The sequence below is a fragment of the Schistocerca nitens genome, chromosome 11 (assembly GCF_023898315.1).
Source record: "Schistocerca nitens isolate TAMUIC-IGC-003100 chromosome 11, iqSchNite1.1, whole genome shotgun sequence".
NCBI lineage: Eukaryota > Metazoa > Arthropoda > Insecta > Orthoptera > Acrididae > Schistocerca > Schistocerca nitens.
In genome coordinates this window covers 189,820,502-189,840,250 of record NC_064624.1, presented here as the reverse complement: position 1 = coordinate 189,840,250, position 19,749 = coordinate 189,820,502, and the positions used below count along the sequence as shown (strand labels likewise).

Here is a 19,749-nt window from a genome sequence, read left to right as displayed (position 1 = left end):
AAAGGAAAAAACAATATCTACGCTAATTACAAAATGACATCATCAACCTTACACATTGATTGTCTCGTATTTGTTTCATTGGGTATACAGATCACAATTACTTCGTAACTTGGAGCAGATACAGTATAAATTAAATATAACATCCCTATTGAAGGCTCAATGAGATGTAAGCAGCATTTCATTTTAGAGCTTCCTTTGTTCATTGCTGTTTGTGTTTTTGGAGACCGTGTCTGCTCCTTGGCAGTCAAGACACCGCCAAACCGTGACGTTGTCACATAGGAGGCCCTGCCCACAGCAAGTGAAGATGTTTACTCGCCATTGTACCTTGCCGATTACTTGAATTACACACCTCTCTGTTCAACTCTGAATTTCATTGATGAAAGGAGAAAATATAAAAATGCAGTAAATGAAGCAGGCAAAAAGGAATACAAACGTCTCAAAAATGAGATCAACAGGAAGTGCAAAATGGCTAAGCAGGGATGGCTAGAGGACAAATGTAAGGATGTAGAGGCTTGTCTCACTAGGGGTAAGATAGATACTGCCTACAGGAAAATTAAAGAGACCTTTGGAGACAAGAGAATCACTTGTATGAATATCGAGAGCTCAGATGGCATCCCAGTTCTAAGCAAAGAAGGGAAAGCAGAAAGGTGGAAGGAGTATATAGAGGGTTTATACAAGTGCGATGTACTTGAGGACAATATTATGGAAATGGAAGAGGATGTAGATGAAGATGAAATGGGAGACAAGATACTGCGTGAAGAGTTTGACAGAGCACTGAAAGACCTGAGTTGAAACAAGGCCCCGGGACTAGACAACATTCCATTAGAACTACTGACAGCCTTGGGAGAGCCAGTCATGACAAAACTCTACCATCTAGTGAGCAAGATGTATGAGACAGGCGAAATACCCACAGACTTCAAGAAGAATATAATAATTCCAATCCCAAAGAAAGAAGGTGTTGACAGATGTGAAAATTACCGAACTATCAGTTTAATAAGTCACAGCTGCAAAATACTAACGCGAATTCTTTACAGACGAATGGAAAAACTGGTAGAAGCGGACCTCGGGGAAGATCAGTTTGGATTCCGTAGAAATGTTGGAACACGTGAGGCAATACTAACCTTACGACTTATCTTAGAAGAAAGATTAAGAAAAGGCAAACCTACGTTTCTAGCATTTGTAGACTTAGAGAAAGCTTTTGACAACGTTAACTGGAATACTCTCTTTCAAATTCTGAAGGTGGCAGGGGTAAAATATGGGGAGCGAAAGGCTATTTACCATTTGTGCAGAAACCAGATGGCAGTTATATGAGTCGAGGGACATGAAAGGGAAGCAGTGGTTGGGAAGGGAGTGAGACAGGGTTGTAGTCTCTCCCCGATGTTATTCAATTTGTATATTGAGCAAGCAGTGAAGGAAATAAAAGAAAAATTCGGGGTAGGTATTAAAATCCATGGAGAAGAAATAAAAACTTTGAGGTTTGCCGATGACATTGTAATTCTGTCACAGACAGCAAAGGACTTGGAAGAGCAGTTGAATGGAATGGACAATGTCTTGAAGGGAGGATATAAGATGAACATCAACAAAAGCAAAACGAGGATAATGGAATGTAATCGAATTAAGTCGGGCGATGCTGAGGGAATTAGATTAGGAAGTAAGACACTTAAAGTAGTAATGGAGTCTTGCTATTTGGGGAGCAAAGTAACTGATTATGGTCGAAGTAGAGACAATATAAAATGTAGACTGGCAATGGCAAGGAAAGCGTTTCTGAAGAAGAGAAATTTGTTAACATCGAGTTTAGATTTAAGCATCAGGAAGTCGTTTCTGAAAGTATTTGTATGGAGTGTAGCCATGTATGGAAGTGAAACATCAATGATAAATAGTTTGGACAAGAAGAGAATAGAAGCCTTTGAAATGTGGTGCTAGAGAAGAATGCTGAAGATTAGATGGGTAGATCACGTAACTAATGTGGAAGTATTGAATAGGATTGGGGAGAAGAGGAGTTTGTGGCACAACTTGACTAGAAGAAGGGATCAGTTGGTAGGACATGTTCTGAGGCATCAAGGGATCACCAATTTAGTATTGGAGGGCAGTGTGGAGGGTAAAAATCATAGAGGGAGACAAAGAGATGAATACACTAAACAGATTCAGAAGGATGTAGGTTGCAGTAGGTACTGGGAGATGAAGAAGCTTGCACAGGATAGATTAGCATGGAGAGCTGCATCAAACCAGTCTCAGGACAACAACAACAACTGTTCAACTCTGCACACACGAAACAGAACGACCACGCACAGTACATGTTTGGCCACTTCTTCCCTATCTAACACCGCTTTACTATTTTGCCACTATCATCTTTCCTTGTTCATAAATAGGGAACGGGAAACGTCGTTTGCGTAAATCACATGTAACATTACACAGGCACAACTTGCGTGTACATCACTAGTAAAAACAGTTCACTTTAAAAACCTTGATAATATTACATTTGGTGTTACTGTCAAATTACATTACAGCTTACACATATGTGAATTCCATCTGTAAAATGAGAAAATGCAATCCTTATGCAGGTGTTTGTTGCCATGTCATCATCGGCCACATTATGTCCGTTGGTTAACATATAAAATGAAACGGTACATGACAAGTCAGCATCTAAAAACAAGTGAGTCGATTCATCTGCATCTCTGTCCACACCTATACTCCAAAAGCCACCTTATTGTCTGTGGCAGGGGACACTTCATTACCACTATCATTTTGTCAGTAAATGACATAAAATCATTAAAAGGCTCCGTGATCATCATTGCACTAGATAATGTAGTACTCCACTAACAGCGATCAACACAGAGTGTCATGTTATTTACCACTGTCACTTCTCCCCCTGTGTTGTTCCAGTTGTGAATGGTGCACGGTAGAATGATTATCTGTTAGCCTTTGTTTGAGCTCGAATCGCTCAAAGCTTACATCCAAATATTTCCAGGTAATATGTGTAGGAGGAAGCAGCATGATGTTGGCTATTCCCTGAATTTTAAATGTGAATTACTTCGTGATGCACAATCCCGTTCTTTTAAAATCTGTTATTATAATTTGGTGGACATTAATGGATCTGTGCAGCTACTTAAGTAAGATATAGCACATATATTTATGATGTGAGTCAATTGGCTGCCTTTGCAGAAAGTGTCAGTCCTTTTGCTAGCACTCCTGAATTTCACTAAAATTTTCTAGAGTTGCAACTTCTTTATACATAGTGAGACACATAAGACATAACATCACCTGTTATTTTATGAATGATTCATAATATTGAAATGGAGTTCTCGGCAAATGGGCATGTAGAGTGATAAGAAACTTTGTTTGCTTGTTTAATACATCACAGTATTTGTCTTTTAAAGAGTTACCCAACGCCATTAAAATGTATAATTTCATTTAAAGAAACCATATTTGCCAGCTGGTATAAGAGTTAAGAGTATTAAATATGTAACAAAATCACATGCTGTGGGGCGGCGGATAGAATTAATTGTTTAACTGTTGTATTAATTATGTTTGTTTGAACATAGAAACACTGCATTTCCCTGCCGTTTTACCATATGTGGGGCGGCGAGTGGAAATTATGTTGTTGTTAAAATGTTGCTATTATTTAGAATGTTATTTATGCTGTCTTTCGCCGTTCTCAACACTGGCTCTCTAACTACAATATTGGCAACCAGAAAGTGATTAGCAAAATGTGAAGCCTGTAATTAGAATTCCTAGTGCCCACTTCATCTGAGAATACACTTACAGCTGCAGCTTATAGCTCTGAGGAATTAGGAGATTGTCCGGGATTTATAATCAAAAACGATTTTCTAAAATAGTTGAGTATATTCTGAAAGTCACAGATGAAAAACAAAAGAATCCACACAACCTAACTAACAGAGCAGTTCAGAGTCTAATGCGATGATGCAACTATAATTGTCCAAATTGAATATTTAAATGAATGCTCGCCATAATTTGATGATTAGGTTCATCAAACGCCACGCTAAATAATGGTAGAATGTTTGTCCCGCGGCGGCATGTGAAAATACGACAATACGCAAACTGAAGCTAGATAATGAAAATCATCCCAGAATTAACACTTCACTCTAAAATGATTTCATGGTTACACGTATCCCGAGTAACTTAATACGGCATCCGAGGCTGTTTGTAGCAATGATACCGACGCGACGCGACTCCCTACACAGATGACGTGCTATTTAGCGTCTGGAGAGAACTGGGGCCTTGCTTCCTCGCGGAGCGTTCTTATATATAAAGCCGCGGTGCGGACGGCTAAGGGAACGCCTGATCAAATCGGCTCTCCCGACTAGCCGCTGGACTAGTAATGCACCACTTTAGGTTACCGAAAAAATCATAGCTTCTTTTGCTGATGGCCGATCAAGCTCTCAATTTAAATGTGCATTCAACACACAGGCAAGTAATTATAACAAAAGTTTGACGTGGCTAAGTTAGATATTTTGGGCGAGAGAATTAATTTAATTACACTGCACGCAGTAGACGAGCTCTGAACTGGCCCTTTGGAGATACGCTATCGCTGTAGTTTTATAGGTATTCAAATGAAACTTCTCACATTCTTATGGTGATAGCGCATCTCCATTCTACTTAAATATAAACATCCTAGCCTTATTTACTAGCCTACTTAATCTATCTTGCTTCCTTAAGTTTTGAGGCGAAAACCAGAAAATCATGAATTTCCACTAAAATTTTAATTTGTGAAATCCAAAGTACTGTTTTTATTAAATAATTATGAAAAATGAATCTAAATATGAATTTTTAACTTTCTAGCTCTTTTCTGTTGCGCCAATGATTTTTACAGAAAAACGTCCAAATTTCGAAAATGGCTAAAGTTATCGAACTGATATTCAACACACATTAATTTAGTATTACTCCTGACATGCTAGAAATGTTTTAGGTTATTTGCTTGATTTTTAATGTACTGCACAACATTTTTGACGTCAGAGCTAGTTACAGCAGACTGGCTGGCACACAATGGAAAGACTGATGTGAATTTACTACAGCGTGAGTAGGCTGCTTCCCTACAGTGCCTTTCAGTCTGCTATAATCTGCTGAAAATATAATTTCGATATGTTGAACCATTCATGAAATAAAAGTAGTGTCAGACACTCATTTTGTATGCATCAGCTTCATAGGTTTTTCAATGTTTTTTTTTCTAGGTCATGTATGTATATTGTGGAACATTATCAATTGAAACCTCCTGTGGATCACATTTGCAAGTCCTATAGATAAAGTCAGTTACCAATTTTCAAGAAAAAAAAGCAAAGGTAATCTTTATGAGGAGTGTTCTTTACTGAGTATTTGTTACAATGGTTGTAAGAGACAGAACTGTGTGTCGAAGTGAGGTTTGACCACAGATCCCTACAGTTCACCACCGAGGAATACTGCAGTGTGACACAGGAACTTTACCAGATAGGACTGATGGAGACCATTGAGGAAAGAAATGCAAAGAAGGCAATCCCATTTCATATTATCACTAAATAAGTGTGTGTATGTCATGGATATGATAAGTAATTCGGGTGGCAATCATTAAAGGAAAGGCTTTTTCATTGCTTTGAGATTTTTTCGTGTAATTTCAACCACCACTTTCTCCGCAGAAGGGCAAAGTATTTTTCTGACTCATACTTACATTGGGGGAAATGACCAGTGTGATAAAATAGGAGAAATGAGAGCTCACAGTGAAAGAATTAAGTCACCATTTTCTGTGTATGGTATTTGACATTTTAGTGGCAGAAAAATAGTGTTAAAGTGATACTATGCACCAACTGCCAAACACTTGAGTGTGAACTGCACAGTAATCGTGTAGGTGTAGATACGGAAGCAAGAAGTCAAAATAATTTGGAAACCTGGAATACTCGTTATGCCGGTAAAACTAAGCCATCGTATACAAGCGAGGAAGAGACTGGAGCATATATATTCCTGAATGAGATTTTCACTCTGCAGCGGAGTGTGCGCCGATATGAAACTTCCTGGCAGATTAAAACTGTGTGCCGGATCGAGACTCGAACTCGGGACTTTCTTTGAGGAGTGCTAGTTCTGCAAGGTTCGCAGGAGAGCTTCTGTAAAGTTTGGAAGGTAGGAGGCATGGTACTGGCAGAAGTAAAGCTGTGAGGACGGGGCGTGAGTCGTGCTTGGGGTAGCTCAGTCGGTAGAGCACTTGCCCGTGAAAGGCAAAGGTCCCGAGTTCGAGTCTCGGTCCGGCACACAGTTTTAATCTGTCAGGAAGTTTCATATACGAGGGCAGTTCAATAAGTAATGCAACACATTTTTTTCTGAAACAGGGGTTGTTTCATTCAGCATTGAAATACACCAGGTTATTCCCCAATCTTTTAGCTACACACTATTTTTCAACGTAATCTCCATTCAATGCTACGGCCTTACGCCACCTTGAAATGAGGGCCTGTATGCCTGCACGGTACCATTCCACTGGTCGATGTCGGAGCCAACGTCGTACTGCATCAATAACTTCTTCATCATCCGCGTAGTGCCTCCCATGGATTGCGTCCTTCATTGGGCCAAACATATGGAAATCCGACGGTGCGAGATCGGGGCTGTAGGGTGCATGAGGAAGAACAGTCCACTGAAGTTTTGTGAGCTCCTCTCGGGTGCGAAGACTTGTGTGACGGCTTGCGCTGTCATGAAGAAGGAGAAGTTCGTTCAGATTTTTGTGCCTACGAACACGCTGAAGTCGTTTCTTCAATTTCTGAAGAGTAGCACAATACATTTCAGAGTTGATCGTTTGACCGTGGGGAAGGACATCGAACAGAATAACCCCTTCAGCGTCCCAGAAGACTGTAACCGTGACTTTACCGGCTGAGGGTATGGCTTTAAACTTTTTCTCGGTAGGGGAGTGGGTGTGGCGCCACTCCATTGATTGCCGTTTTGTTTCAGGTTCGAAGTGACGAACCCATGTTTCATCGCCTGTAACAATCTTTGACAAGAAATTGTCACCCTCAGCCACACGACGAGCAAGCAATTCCGCACAGATGGTTCTCCTTTGCTCTTTATGGTGTTCGGTTAGACAACGAGGGACCCAGCGGGAACAAACCTTTGAATATCCCAACTGGTGAACAATTGTGACAGCACTACCAACAGAGATGTCAAGTTGAGCACCGAGTTGTTTGACGGTGATCCGTCGATCATCTCGAACGAGTGTGTTCGCACGCTCCGCCATTGCAGGAGTCACAGCTGTGCACGGCCGGCCCGCACGCGCGAGATCAGACAGTCTCGCTTGACCTTGCGGCGATGATGACACACGCTTTGCCCGACGACTCACCGTGCTTTTGTCCACTGCCAGATCACCGTAGACATTCTGCAAGCGCCTACGAATATCTGAGATGCCCTGGTTTTCCGCCAAAAGAAACTCGATCACTGCCCGTTGTTTGCAACGCACATCCGTGACAGACGCCATTTTAACAGCTCCGTACAGCGCTGCCACCTGTCGGAAGTCAATGAAACTATACGAGAGGAAGCGGGAATGTTTGAAAATATTCCACAAGAAATTTGCGGTTTTTTCAACCAAAATTGGCCGAGAAAAAAAATGTGTTGCATTACTTATTGAACTGCCCTCATATATTCCTGCAACTCTGCCGTGTAGAAATAGTGGAAGTGTAAGGCACCGAGAGAGACACATAGCTACAGTGTCCGTGTCACGTTTTGTTGCAGCCGATGCTGGTGAATGAGCAGCTGGGCCAGCTGTACCTGGACATGGCGCGCGCCGGCGGCAAGGAGCTGGGCTTCGAGGAGGGTGAGCTCACTTCCAGCAGCTCGGGGTCTGGCAACGACAGTGCCGGCGCGGAAGCCGGTGCCACGCTCCACAGGGTGCGTATCTCGAGGTGTCGTCGTCACCGTCAGCTGTCTGACGTCGTTACTATTACCGGCCAATTTGACATAATCACTAGCCATTTGCCATTGTCGTCATCATTGTCATCAACAACAGCCCTTTCTCGTCATTACTATGAGTCTTGTGTCACCACCACCATGAGCCCTTTGTCATCATCATCATCATCATCACAACAGATCACATGCCTTCATTACCATAAGTCACATAACATCAGCACAAGACATGTGTCATCATAATCGCCATCAGCCATTAGTCATCACCAGTGGAAAAATGCTCCTTTTGGATCACAGAAAAGGTGAACATGCTCCTGTTTATTAAAAGACTCTGACTGAAAACAGGGGTACCAGCTGACTCATTCTACCTTCCTCAGCACCTTTAAAAATTTTCCCTAAAATTTTGGCACGTGAATATACTTCCACTCTACCACCAACTCCCCTAATTATAATTCGCTCACAGCCACATGTCCGTCCACTCCCACTTGTCCATTCTCACCCACTTATTCATCCCAGTCATTACCTCTTTGTGTGTGTCACTGTCTCCTATGTCACAGCCACAGCTCCTTTCATTCTGCGCTACTATTACTCTCTGCTCTCACTAGTACTGTCTCGCTCTTAGTCTCTCTTGCTGCTACTATCTCATTTCTTCCTTCTCGCTGCTGCTGTCTCTTCTCACTTTTCCACATTGTTGTTGACATATACTCTGTCTCTCATTATCACTGGCTCCCACCCACTTTCGCGTTCTCTTCCTCTCTATTCCTCTCCCTGCTGCCACTGTCTCCTTCACTTTTTTCCTAACACTGTTGTGTCTCTGTCAACTATGCTCTGCTGCCACTGTGTCTCTCTCTTTCTCTCACACTGCAATTATCTCCTTCACTCTTTCTCTACCATGGCCAGTGTCTACTGTCGTCCAGTATTTATTACTTTTCTGCCTCTTTTCCATTGCCACTGTCTCCTTCTGTCTCAGCACAAATATGTTGGCATGCCACAATTTGGCACAATGAGGCAGCTGGTACCCCACTTTTCATTCTGTCTTTTGAAGAGGAGCATATTTGCCTTTTTCTGCTGGTTCCCTTCCTTTCTCTGCCACAGCAGGCATGTCACCCATATGAAAAGAACCTTATGTATCAGTAAAATTTTGATAATGTACTTATGTGAAAATGAAATAATTGAAAACTAATTTTACACCTCAGACTGGATGTTAAGTGCACAAAAATGACTGGGGTTTCATGTTTCTCAACAACATAGACCACAAGGAAAACATTTTTTTAGTATTATTTAATTATTTTTAGCACAGAAGATATAATTTTTTGTGGTAAAAACTGTTGGCATGTGGAGAGACACAGACAAATTGACAAATTTTCAGACTTATGTTACACTGAACTCGCATTCGGGAGGATGACGGTTCAATCCCTCGTCTGGCCATCCTGATTTAGGTTTTCCGTGATTTCTCTCAATCACTCCAGACAAATGCCGGGATGGTTCCTCTGAAAGGGCATGGCCGACTTCCTTCCCCATCCTTCTCTAATCTGATGAGACTGATGACCTTACTGTCTGGTCTCCTTCCCCAAACAACCCAACCCAGACTTATGTTGCTACGTAATCACGACTTATGTAGTTCCATAATCAAAGAAATCCTCCAAAAAACGTAAATTGATCAAAATATTTTAAGACAGTTGCAACCTCACTATTGAGACATGGAAACTTGTCATGAGGAAAACAATGTAGACCTTCTGGACATATTTAAAGTAAAATTTGTCTTTGACATAAGAATTACACTGAAAACCAATCAGTTCCATCTACACATGCAAAAGGGCACTTTGAACTGAAACAGTGGCAGTCTACATGAATGTCATATGTGTGTCTTGTATGCAACATGTACATATCATACTTCAGATGAAACTGACAAGGAGAAAATGTAATGCATAGTGTGTAAGAAATCTGAACCTACTTAAAAAAGCATCTGCAACATCTACACTGAGATAACAAAAGTCATCGGATAGTAATATGCACATATAAAAAAGGTGGTAGTATATATCTACAAACAAAGATGATGTGACTTACCGAATGAAGCGCTGGCAGGTTGATAGACACACAAACTAACACAAACATACACACAAAATTCTAGCTTTCGCAACCAACGGCTGCTTCGGCAGGAAAGAGGGAAGGAGAGGGAAAGACGAAAGGATGTGGGTTTTAAGGGAGAGGGTAAGGAGTCATTCCAATCCCGGGAGCGGAAAGACTTACCTTAGGGGGAAAAAAGGAGGGAAAAATGACGGGTATACACTCGCACACACACACACACACACACACACACCAATCCATCCACACATATACAGACACAAGCAGACATGTTCAAAGACAAAGAGTTTGGGCAGAGATGTCAGTCCAGGCGGAAGTGCAGAGGCAAAGATGTTGTTGAATGACAGGTGAGGTATGAGCGGCGGCAACTTGAAATTAGCGGAGATTGAGGCCTGGTGGATAACGGGAAGAGAGGATATATTGAAGAGCAAGTTCCCATCTCCGGAGTTCGGATAGGTCGGTGTTAGTGGGAAGTATCCAGATAACCCGGACGGTGTAACACTGTGCCAAGATGTGCTGGCCGTGCACCAAGGCATGTTTAGCTACAGGGTGATCCTCATTACCAACAAACACATTCATTGGAATGGACAGTTTGTTGCTGGTCATTCCCACATAGAAAGCTTCACAGTGTAGGCAGGTCAGTTGGTAAATAATGTGGGTGCTTTCACACGTGGCTCTACCTTTGATTGTGTACACCTTCCGGGTTACAGGACTGGAGTAGGTGGTGGTGGGAGGGTGCATGGGACAGGTTTTACACCGGGGGCGGTTACAAGGGTAGGAGCCAGAGGGTAGGGAAGGTGGTTTGGGGATTTCATAGGGATGAACTAACAGGTTACGAAGGTTAGGTGGACGGCGGAAAGACACTCTTGGTGGAGTGGGGAGGATTTCATGAAGGATGGATCTCATTTCAGGGCAGGATTTGAGGAAGTCGTATCCCTGCTGGAGAGCCACATTCAGAGTCTGGTCCAGTCCCGGAAAGTATCCTGTCACAAGTGGGGCACTTTTGTGGTTCTTCTGTGGGAGGTTCTGGGTTTGAGGGGATGAGGAAGTGGCTCTGGTTATTTGCCCAGAAGAGTTTGGGCCAAACTCTTTGCCTTTGAATATGTCTGCTTGTGTCTGTATATGTGTGGCTGGATATGTGTGTGTGTGTGCGAGTGTATACCCGTCCTCTTTTCCCCCTAAGGTAAGTCTTTCCGCTCCCGGGATTGGAATGACTCCTTACCCTCTCCCTTAAAACCCACATCCTTTCGTCTTTCCCTCTCCTTCCCTCTTTCCTGACGAAGCAACCGTTGGTTGCGAAAGCTTGAATTTTGTGTGTATGTATGTGTTAGTGTCTCTATCAACATACCAACGCTTTCCTTTGGTAAGTTACATAATCTTTGTTTGGAGATATATATCTTTCCCACATGGAATGTTTCCCTCTATTATATTCAAAGCTGGTAGCATTGCGTACACAAGGTATGAAAGGGCAGCGTATTGGTGGAACTGTCATTTGTACTAGAGTGATTCATGTGAAGAGGTTTCTGACACGATTGTGGCCACGCGACAGCAGTTAACAGACTTTGAAAATGTAGTGGTAAATGGAGCTAGACACATGGGACATCCCATTTCAAAAATCGTTAGGGACACCAGTTTTCAGAGATCCACAGTTTCAAGAGTGTGCCAAGATTTCAGGCATTACCTCTCATCACAGACAGCACAGTGACCAATGGTCTTCACTTCACGACCGAGAGCAGCGGTGTCTCAGTAGATTTGTCACTGCTAACAGACGAGCAGTGTGAAATAACCACAGAAAACAATGTGGGATGTATGAGGAATGTATCTGTCTGGACAGTGTGGCAAAATCTGGCATTAACAGGCTGTGGGTGCAGGTGAGCAATGTGAGTGCGTTTGCGAACAGCACGATACCGTCTGCAGTGCCTCACCTGCACTCGTGACCATATCAGTTGGATCCTAGACAACCGGAAAACCGTGTCCTAGTCACATAAGTTCTGATTTCAGTTGGTCAGGTGTGATGGTAGTGTTAGAGTGTGGTGCAGATCCCACAAAGGTACGGACCCAGGTTGCGAGCGAGGTGCTGTGTGAACTGGTGGTGGCTCGAGAATGGTGTGGGCTGTTTTTACATGGAATGGACTGTGTCATCTGGTCCAACTGAACTGATCACTGACTATAAATGGCTGTGTCCAGCAACTGGGAGACCATTTGCACCCATTCGTGGACTTCAAGGCAGTGCACCACGTCTCCGGGCCTTAATTGTTTGCGCCCCACTGCAGACTCCTAACTAAGGTACAAGCACATGGGATTGGTTCCCAAGTATGTGAGTGGCTCGAAGACTTCTTAAGTAATAGAACCCAGTACGTTGTCCTCGACGGTGAGTGTTCATCAGCAGTGAGGGTATCATCTGGAGTGGCCCAGGGATGTGTGGTAGGTCCGCTTTTGTTTTCTGTCTACATAAATGATCTTTCGGATAGGGTGGCTAGCAATGGGCGGCTGTTTGCTGATGATACTGTGGTGTACGGGAAGGTATCGTTGCTGAGTGACTGTAGGAAGATAGAAGATGACTTGGACAGGATTTGTGATTGGTGTAAAGAATGGCAGCTAACTCTAAATATAGATAAATGTAAATTAATGCAGATGAATAGGAAGAATAATCCCGTAATGTTTGAATGCTCCATTAGTAGTGTAGCGCTTGACACAGTCACGTCGATTTAAATATTTGGGCGTAACATTGCAGAGCGATATGAAGTGGGACAAGCATGTAATGGCAGTTGTGGGGAAGGCGGATAGTCGTCTTCGGTTCATTGGCAGAATTTTGGGAAGATGTGGTTCATCTGTAAAGCAGACCGCTTATAAAACAGTAATACGACCTATTCTTGAGTACTGCTCGAGCGTTTGGGATCCCTATCAGGTCGGATTGAGGGAGGACATAGAAGCAATTCAGAGGTGGGCTGCTAGATTTGTTACTGGTAGGTTTGATCATTGTGTGAGTGTTACGGAAATGCTTCGGGAACTGGGGTGGGAGTCTCTAGAGGAAAGGAGGCGTTCTTTTCGTGAATCGCTACTGAGGAAATTTAGAGAACCAGCATTTGAGGCTGACTGCAGTAAAATTTTACTGCCGCCAACTTACATTTCGCGGAAAGACAACAAAGATAAGATAAGAGAGATTAGGGCTCGTACAGAGGCATATATGCAGTCATTTTTCCCTCGTTTTGTTTGGGAGTGGATCAGGGAGAGAAGATGCTAGTTGTGGTATGAGGTACCCTCCGCCACACACCATATGGTGGATTGCGGTGTATGTATGTAGATGTAGATGTAGATTGGTCGGAAGGACATTCTGGACAATTTAAGTGAATGATTTGGCCACCTCGATTGCTTGACCCGAATCCCATCAAACATTTATGGTATGTAATCAGGAGGTCAGTTCGTACACAAAGTCCTGCACTGGTAGCACTTTCGCAATATGGACGGCTGTAGAGGAAGCATGTCTCAATATTTCTGCAGGAAACTTCTGACGACTTGTCGAGTTTGTACCACATTCAGCTCCTAAACTACTGCCTGCAAAAGGAGGACTGACACGATATTCTCAAGTATCCTATGACTTTTGTAACCTCAGTGTACGGTTATCTACTTTACACAATACTCTTACTGCTTGTTTCTGCTGAACACTTTATTTACTGTAGGCACACTACTCCAGAAGATGATTCTGTCAGGGAGGGAAAATATGAGAAATAAGTAGTCGCTCGTGTCTTTAGATCAGCACAGCAAGGTCATAATAATTCTCTGCTGAGTTTCTTGATTTGTTTATCAATGTGTTGGGTTCATTTTAACTTGCTATCCAGCTGGTACCCAACACATTTCATACACTTTGCTTCAGTTAGTGCACAATTATTAATGTCTACTTCTGGTGTTAGTTTGAAATTGAATAACACGTGTCTTTCTGAGACTCACGCCTCTGTCACCTCTCAGCTGTGTAGTAAATAGTCACTCTTTCTCTACAGACTCGCAAGAAGCGGCGCAGTTTGGAGTACAGCAAGCTGGTGATGATCTTCGAGGAGAATGCGCCGATGCCGTCACCCGTATCGCAGCCGGCGTAGTGGACGCCTCCCAGCCGTAGCCCCAGGGGGCTTTCTCCAGCAACGCGCCACCGCGCAACACCCGCGTCCCTCGAAGGGGTTCGGCCCCGAGCTGCCCGCGGATCTCCGGGATCTGGAAGCGCTCGTCTGCCGGAGCCGACCCTTCCGGACAGAGTCCGACGGTTCACTCGCGAGACGGAGGAGCGTCGCAGGTGCCCGTGTCCTGCCCGCGGTACGGCCTCTCCCGCCACCTTTGCCGTGCACCTCTGTGGGAGTCACTGCAGCAGGTGTTTTCCCGGAGGCACCGGCACGGGAATTCACCACAGTTTCCCGCAAGAGGAAAATGGTCCCGCAATGGGAACGGCGCATTTTCCCCCGTGGGAATCGCAGCCCAGTTGTCGAGCCTACTTCCCCGTGTACCTGAAAAGCGGACAGACCGTGATAGGTCCCAGACTACCGAATTTCCTTTACCGTGCAGGACTGCAGAATGTTCCGCTCACCACCATCAGTCCGTGTCTGCTCTTTCTCCTCGTGTGGAATCGTCTACAGTGCTCTGGCCGGACAGTATTATACCTCGTGGCATCACTGCGCTGCTTTCAGTGTGTCGTGTTCATATGTTCAAAGTGTCTGCACGTGTTTTGCTTCTATATCATTCAGAGCAGAAAATGTGTAAAGTTGCATACATCCATTTTTTTATTGGGATGGGAGCCACAAGACTAGTGCCCCATACCGAGGGGTCTCCGGGCATCTGGGAAGTAGTGCTGCTCTCGTCGCTCCAGTTCCGAGGGACCGGTGGAACGAACGACAAGGAGAACGGAGGGCGAGACCGGTTTTCTGGGTCTCACCGGGGATGCGAGGTGCACGAGCGTACTTCACCGGCTGTACCGTCCTTAGCTCCATCTTCGGGCTCGGCAAATACGACAGCACACAGACTTAATTAATTCTCAGTGAGACTGAGCAGTGTTTTATGAAAATGAGCAAGGATGTTTAAGGAAAAGAAGAGAATTGATATCTTGTTTAAATACAACAGACTGAAGAAGAAAAAAGCTGAAATCATTTTCATTAAACGTATATGTTATCGGAAGCTGTGGGATGCTAGTCAGATGCCAACTTTGGAATTCAAAGTCGAGAAAATTTCTTCATTTTTTTCCTCTGTTCTGCTGCGCTTCAGCACTTGCTTCATTTTTGAGCAAGTTCTTCCTAATCCACCGTTGTGGATCCTATGATAAGAGACTATATTTTGTGCAAACTTTCAAACTCTATTGAGACTTATTTATTTTACACTTTTATTACTATAGTCCAGTATAAGGGCTTATGAAGCCTGTACTGACTAGCTTTTGTACATGTAGTTATGTAAGTTGCAAGAAATACTGCACATTTATTTTGTGTGTGTCTGTATATATACATATATTTGTGGATATATTTGCTAAATAACTTCGAAATAAAAAAAATTATTTTTAACACTTGTGTGTGTTTTCCCCCTCTCTTGGAGCATTACACTCCTATACTCCTGCACTATCCAACAACTGACATCCTTTGTTTCCTATCTGCATAATTGGAATTGCTACATTGAATTCCAAACATTGTAAGGTAATAACAATAAAAACTTCCTTACATGTTTTTGATTTTTCTTAACACGATTAAGTTGCTTACTTGTATACTTAATATATCTAAAAACAAAGATGATGTAACTTACCAAACGAAAGTGTTGGTATGGTGATAGAGACACTAACAAACACACACACACACACACACACACACACACACACACACACACAAACAAAATTCAAGCTTTCGCAACCAACGGTTGCTTCATCAGGAAAGAGGGAAGGAGAGGGAAAGACGAAAGGATGTGGGTTTTAAGGGAGAGGGTAAGGAGTCATTCCAATCCCGGGAGCGGAAAGACTTACCTCCCGCGCACACGCGCGCGCGCTCGTGCGCACACACACACACACACACACACACATCCATCCGCACATATGTCTGCTTCTGTCTGTATATGTGCGGATGGATATGTGTGTGTGTGTGTGTGTGTGTGTGTGTGTGTGTGTGTGTTTGTTATTGTCTCTATCAATGTACCAACGCTTTCGTTTGGTAAGTTACATCATCTTTGTTTTTAGATGTATTTTTCCCACGTGGAATGTTTCCCTCTATTATATTTGTATACTTAATATGTCGCACCATATCAAACAGTTTTCTGACTGGAGCAAGGATGTTAGTCAGGCTGTCATTTTCCTTCCAGATGATATAGTGGACTAGTATCAATGCAATAATTCTCTCTTCCTTAAGGGGCCCTCACACACTCAATATTTATTTTATATTGCACAATATACAATGACCATATGCGATCAGTATTGACGTTTTTCGCAATACATTCGAGATGACTGCAGAGCTTTAAAAATATTGACCGATGTTAAATAAGTTGTACAATCTATTGTACTGTGTAAGATGCACAATACACATCAGTTTCTGCTGAGACCAGGAAAAATTAAACACGCTTCCAAATAAATCTCTGCAAAGAACTGAAAAAATTAAATGACAAAAAATTAAAGGGGTGTATGAAAGTACCTTGCAGTACTCTTGACGAAATAAAATTCCTCATTGACTAGGAAACACCAGATACCTTATTGTCCACAGTTGTAGAGGAAAATAAGATCATCATATCTTAACTGAAGCAGAGATTTATTTTAGTTGTAGCATTTCTGGGAATTGGCAAACAGTATTGCTTCAGCTGACCATAGAGAATACACATGTATTTTTCTTGGAACAGTTGTCACAGGATAGACATAAAATCATGTAAGCTAACAATCAGCATAAGTGTCTTACATTGTTTTCGACAGTTGTTACAACAGAGAATATATAGAAAAAGGCCCGTGCGTATGATAAATTATGTTGCTTGTTAAATCTGTAATTAGTTGTTACGGTTTACTGGTTTATGAATCTATTCTGCTATGGAAGCTGGCACACTGAAATGTTAATAGAAAGCTTCTCGGACTTACACTCCTGGAAATTGAAATAAGAACACCGTGAATTCATTGTCCCAGGAAGGGGAAACTTTATTGACACATTCCTGGGGTCAGATACATCACATGATCACACTGACAGAACCACAGGCACATAGACACAGGCAACAGAGCATGCACAATGTCGGCACTAGTACAGTGTATATCCACCTTTCGCAGCAATGCAGGCTGCTATTCTCCCATGGAGACGATCGTAGAGATGCTGGATGTAGTCCTGTGGAACGGCTTGCCATGCCATTTCCACCTGGCGCCTCAGTTGGACCAGCGTTCGTGCTGGACGTGCAGACCGCGTGAGACGACACTTCATCCAGTCCCAAACATGCTCAATGGGGGACAGATCCGGAGATCTTGCTGGCCAGGGTAGTTGACTTACACCTTCTAGAGCACGTTGGGTGGCACGGGATACATGCGGATGTGCATTGTCCTGTTGGAACAGCAAGTTCCCTTGCCGGTCTAGGAATGGTAGAACGATGGGTTCGATGACGGTTTGGATGTACCGTGCACTATTCAGTGTCCCCTCGACGATCACCAGTGGTGTACGGCCAGTGTAGGAGATCGCTCCCCACACCGTGATGCCGGGTGTTGGCCCTGTGTGCCTCGGTCGTATGCAGTCCTGATTGTGGCGCTCACCTGCACGGCGCCAAACACGCATACGACCATCATTGGCACCGAGGCAGAAGCGACTCTCATCGCTGAAGACGACACGTCTCCATTCGTCCCTCTATTCACGCCTGTCGCGACACCACTGGAGGCGGGCTGCACGATGTTGGGGCGTGAGCGGAAGACGGCCTAATGGTGTGCGGGAGCGTAGCCCAGCTTCATGGAGACGGTTGCGAATGGTCCTCGCCGATACCCCAGGAGCAACAGTGTCCCTAATTTGCTGGGAAGTGGCGGTGCGGTCCCCTACGGCACTGCGTAGGATCCTACGGTCTTGGCGTGCATCCGTGCGTCGCTGCGGTCCGGTCCCAGGTCGACGGGCACGTGCACCTTCCGCCGACCACTGGCGACAACATCGATGTACTGTGGAGACCTCACGCCCCACGTGTTGAGCAATTCGGCGGTACATCCACCCGGCCTTCCGCATGCCCACTATACGCCCTCGCTCAAAGTCCGTCAACTGCACATACGGTTCACGTCCACGCTGTCGCGGCATGCTACCAGTGTTAAAGACTGCGATGGAGCTCCGTATGCCACGGCAAACTGGCTGACACTGACGACGGCGGTGCACAAATGCTGCGCAGCTAGCGCCATTCGACGGCCAACACCGCGGTTCCTGGTGTGTCCGCTGTGCCGTGCGTGTGATCATTGCTTGTACAGCCCTCTCGCAGTGTCCGGAGCAAGTATGGTGGGTCTGACACACCGGTGTCAATGTGTTCTTTTTTCCATTTCCAGGAGTGTATTTTGCCTGTTAAGCATTATTTCTGCTTGCGTTTTGGGAGGCAAGCAACTCAGCCGCAACACACATGCACATTGTCGCGTGCTAACGTGTTCACTGTGATGGCAGAAGTCCAACTGATGTGTCCTGCAGATAAATATTGCACAATAATGTGTCATTCTTGGCCTTGTGCTCCTGTGTGGTATACTGACACACTATTATGATGTTGAGTAATGTATCATCTTCTTACAGCAGAAGACATCTTGGTCACGTGTGGTCAAGAATACTGAATAACTCATCACTCTCAGTTCACGAAGATGTGAGATAGCTAGAATTGTCCAGGTTGAAGTCCCATAAACCGGGCCGTAAAATGGCCATGGAATTGTTAAGCAACCATTTCGACCCCAAAGACATCTGTGGGAAAGAATGGACATCTTCTACTCCGCAAGGCTCAATGGTTTCAAAATAATTATGAAAAATCCGCCTCGATTGCACAAACTACCTGGTGTTTACCTAGGTTTCAGCGTGGGTAACCACGCCCATTTCAGAACAAATATAAAACAGCTTGCCTAAATAGTCGTAGTCAAAGGCTAAAATCAACACCTACAGCTGCAAGACCCCATAAAATTTTTTTACAAATACACGGTACATACATACCAAGTCAATAATATTACTTATCTCAACCCTGTGTGTGCTGCCTCGCCCCAGCCAACATACGATGGTCACGGACTCTCCACCAAACTGAGGCACCGCAGGCCACTCACATGCGTGGTTATCAAAGTCACTGCGCATCCGTGCGGTCAGGAAACGCTCTTCTTATGCGTGGCAGCGGGATTACAAAGTTAAAACGGATCGCGACCTAACCGACTGCCAAACGTTGTCGCACAAATAGCAAATTGAACAAATGATAAAAGTGATGATGTGGGAGTTAAGAAATATTTAATAGCAACGCACGACAAACTTTGTGCACGGATGGTAAATCAGCCACAAACTAATATGGAGGCCCTAGAATTAGGTAGAAATTACAACTAAACTAAAAAGATAGCTATTAAGGACATTATTGTTAATTGATAAAACTGCACTAATAATATCTGCAGCAAAAGCAACCACAGTCACTACATCGCTATAATAGTAAGCGGCCGACCAGGCCGTAATCAGAAGACGTTATAGATTTACAACATTCCTTGGCTCCATGATCTTATAATTACATAGTAGCCAACGATGATACATAAAATACCTCCTATAAGTGCGCAGTAATAAGAAAATACAAATGTTGTTCTTTTTGGCTAACGAAACCCTCAACACAGTAGGAGGGAAAACATACCAA

The 19,749-nt window shown here is 43.8% G+C and overlaps 1 protein-coding gene across 1 annotated transcript in view; it reads left to right on the top strand.

The window, feature by feature from the left end:
• LOC126212763 (period circadian protein-like) overlaps positions 1-14,076 on the top strand; it is a 176,285-nt gene extending 162,209 nt beyond the window's left edge. Inside the window, exons 23-24 of the mRNA XM_049940169.1 lie at positions 7,696-7,851; positions 13,950-14,076. Of these exons, the coding sequence (XP_049796126.1) occupies positions 7,696-7,851; positions 13,950-14,045 (252 nt within the window). The 3' untranslated portion in view covers positions 14,046-14,076. The remainder of the gene's footprint in view (positions 1-7,695; positions 7,852-13,949) is intronic.
• The last annotated feature ends 5,673 nt before the right edge of the window (positions 14,077-19,749 follow it).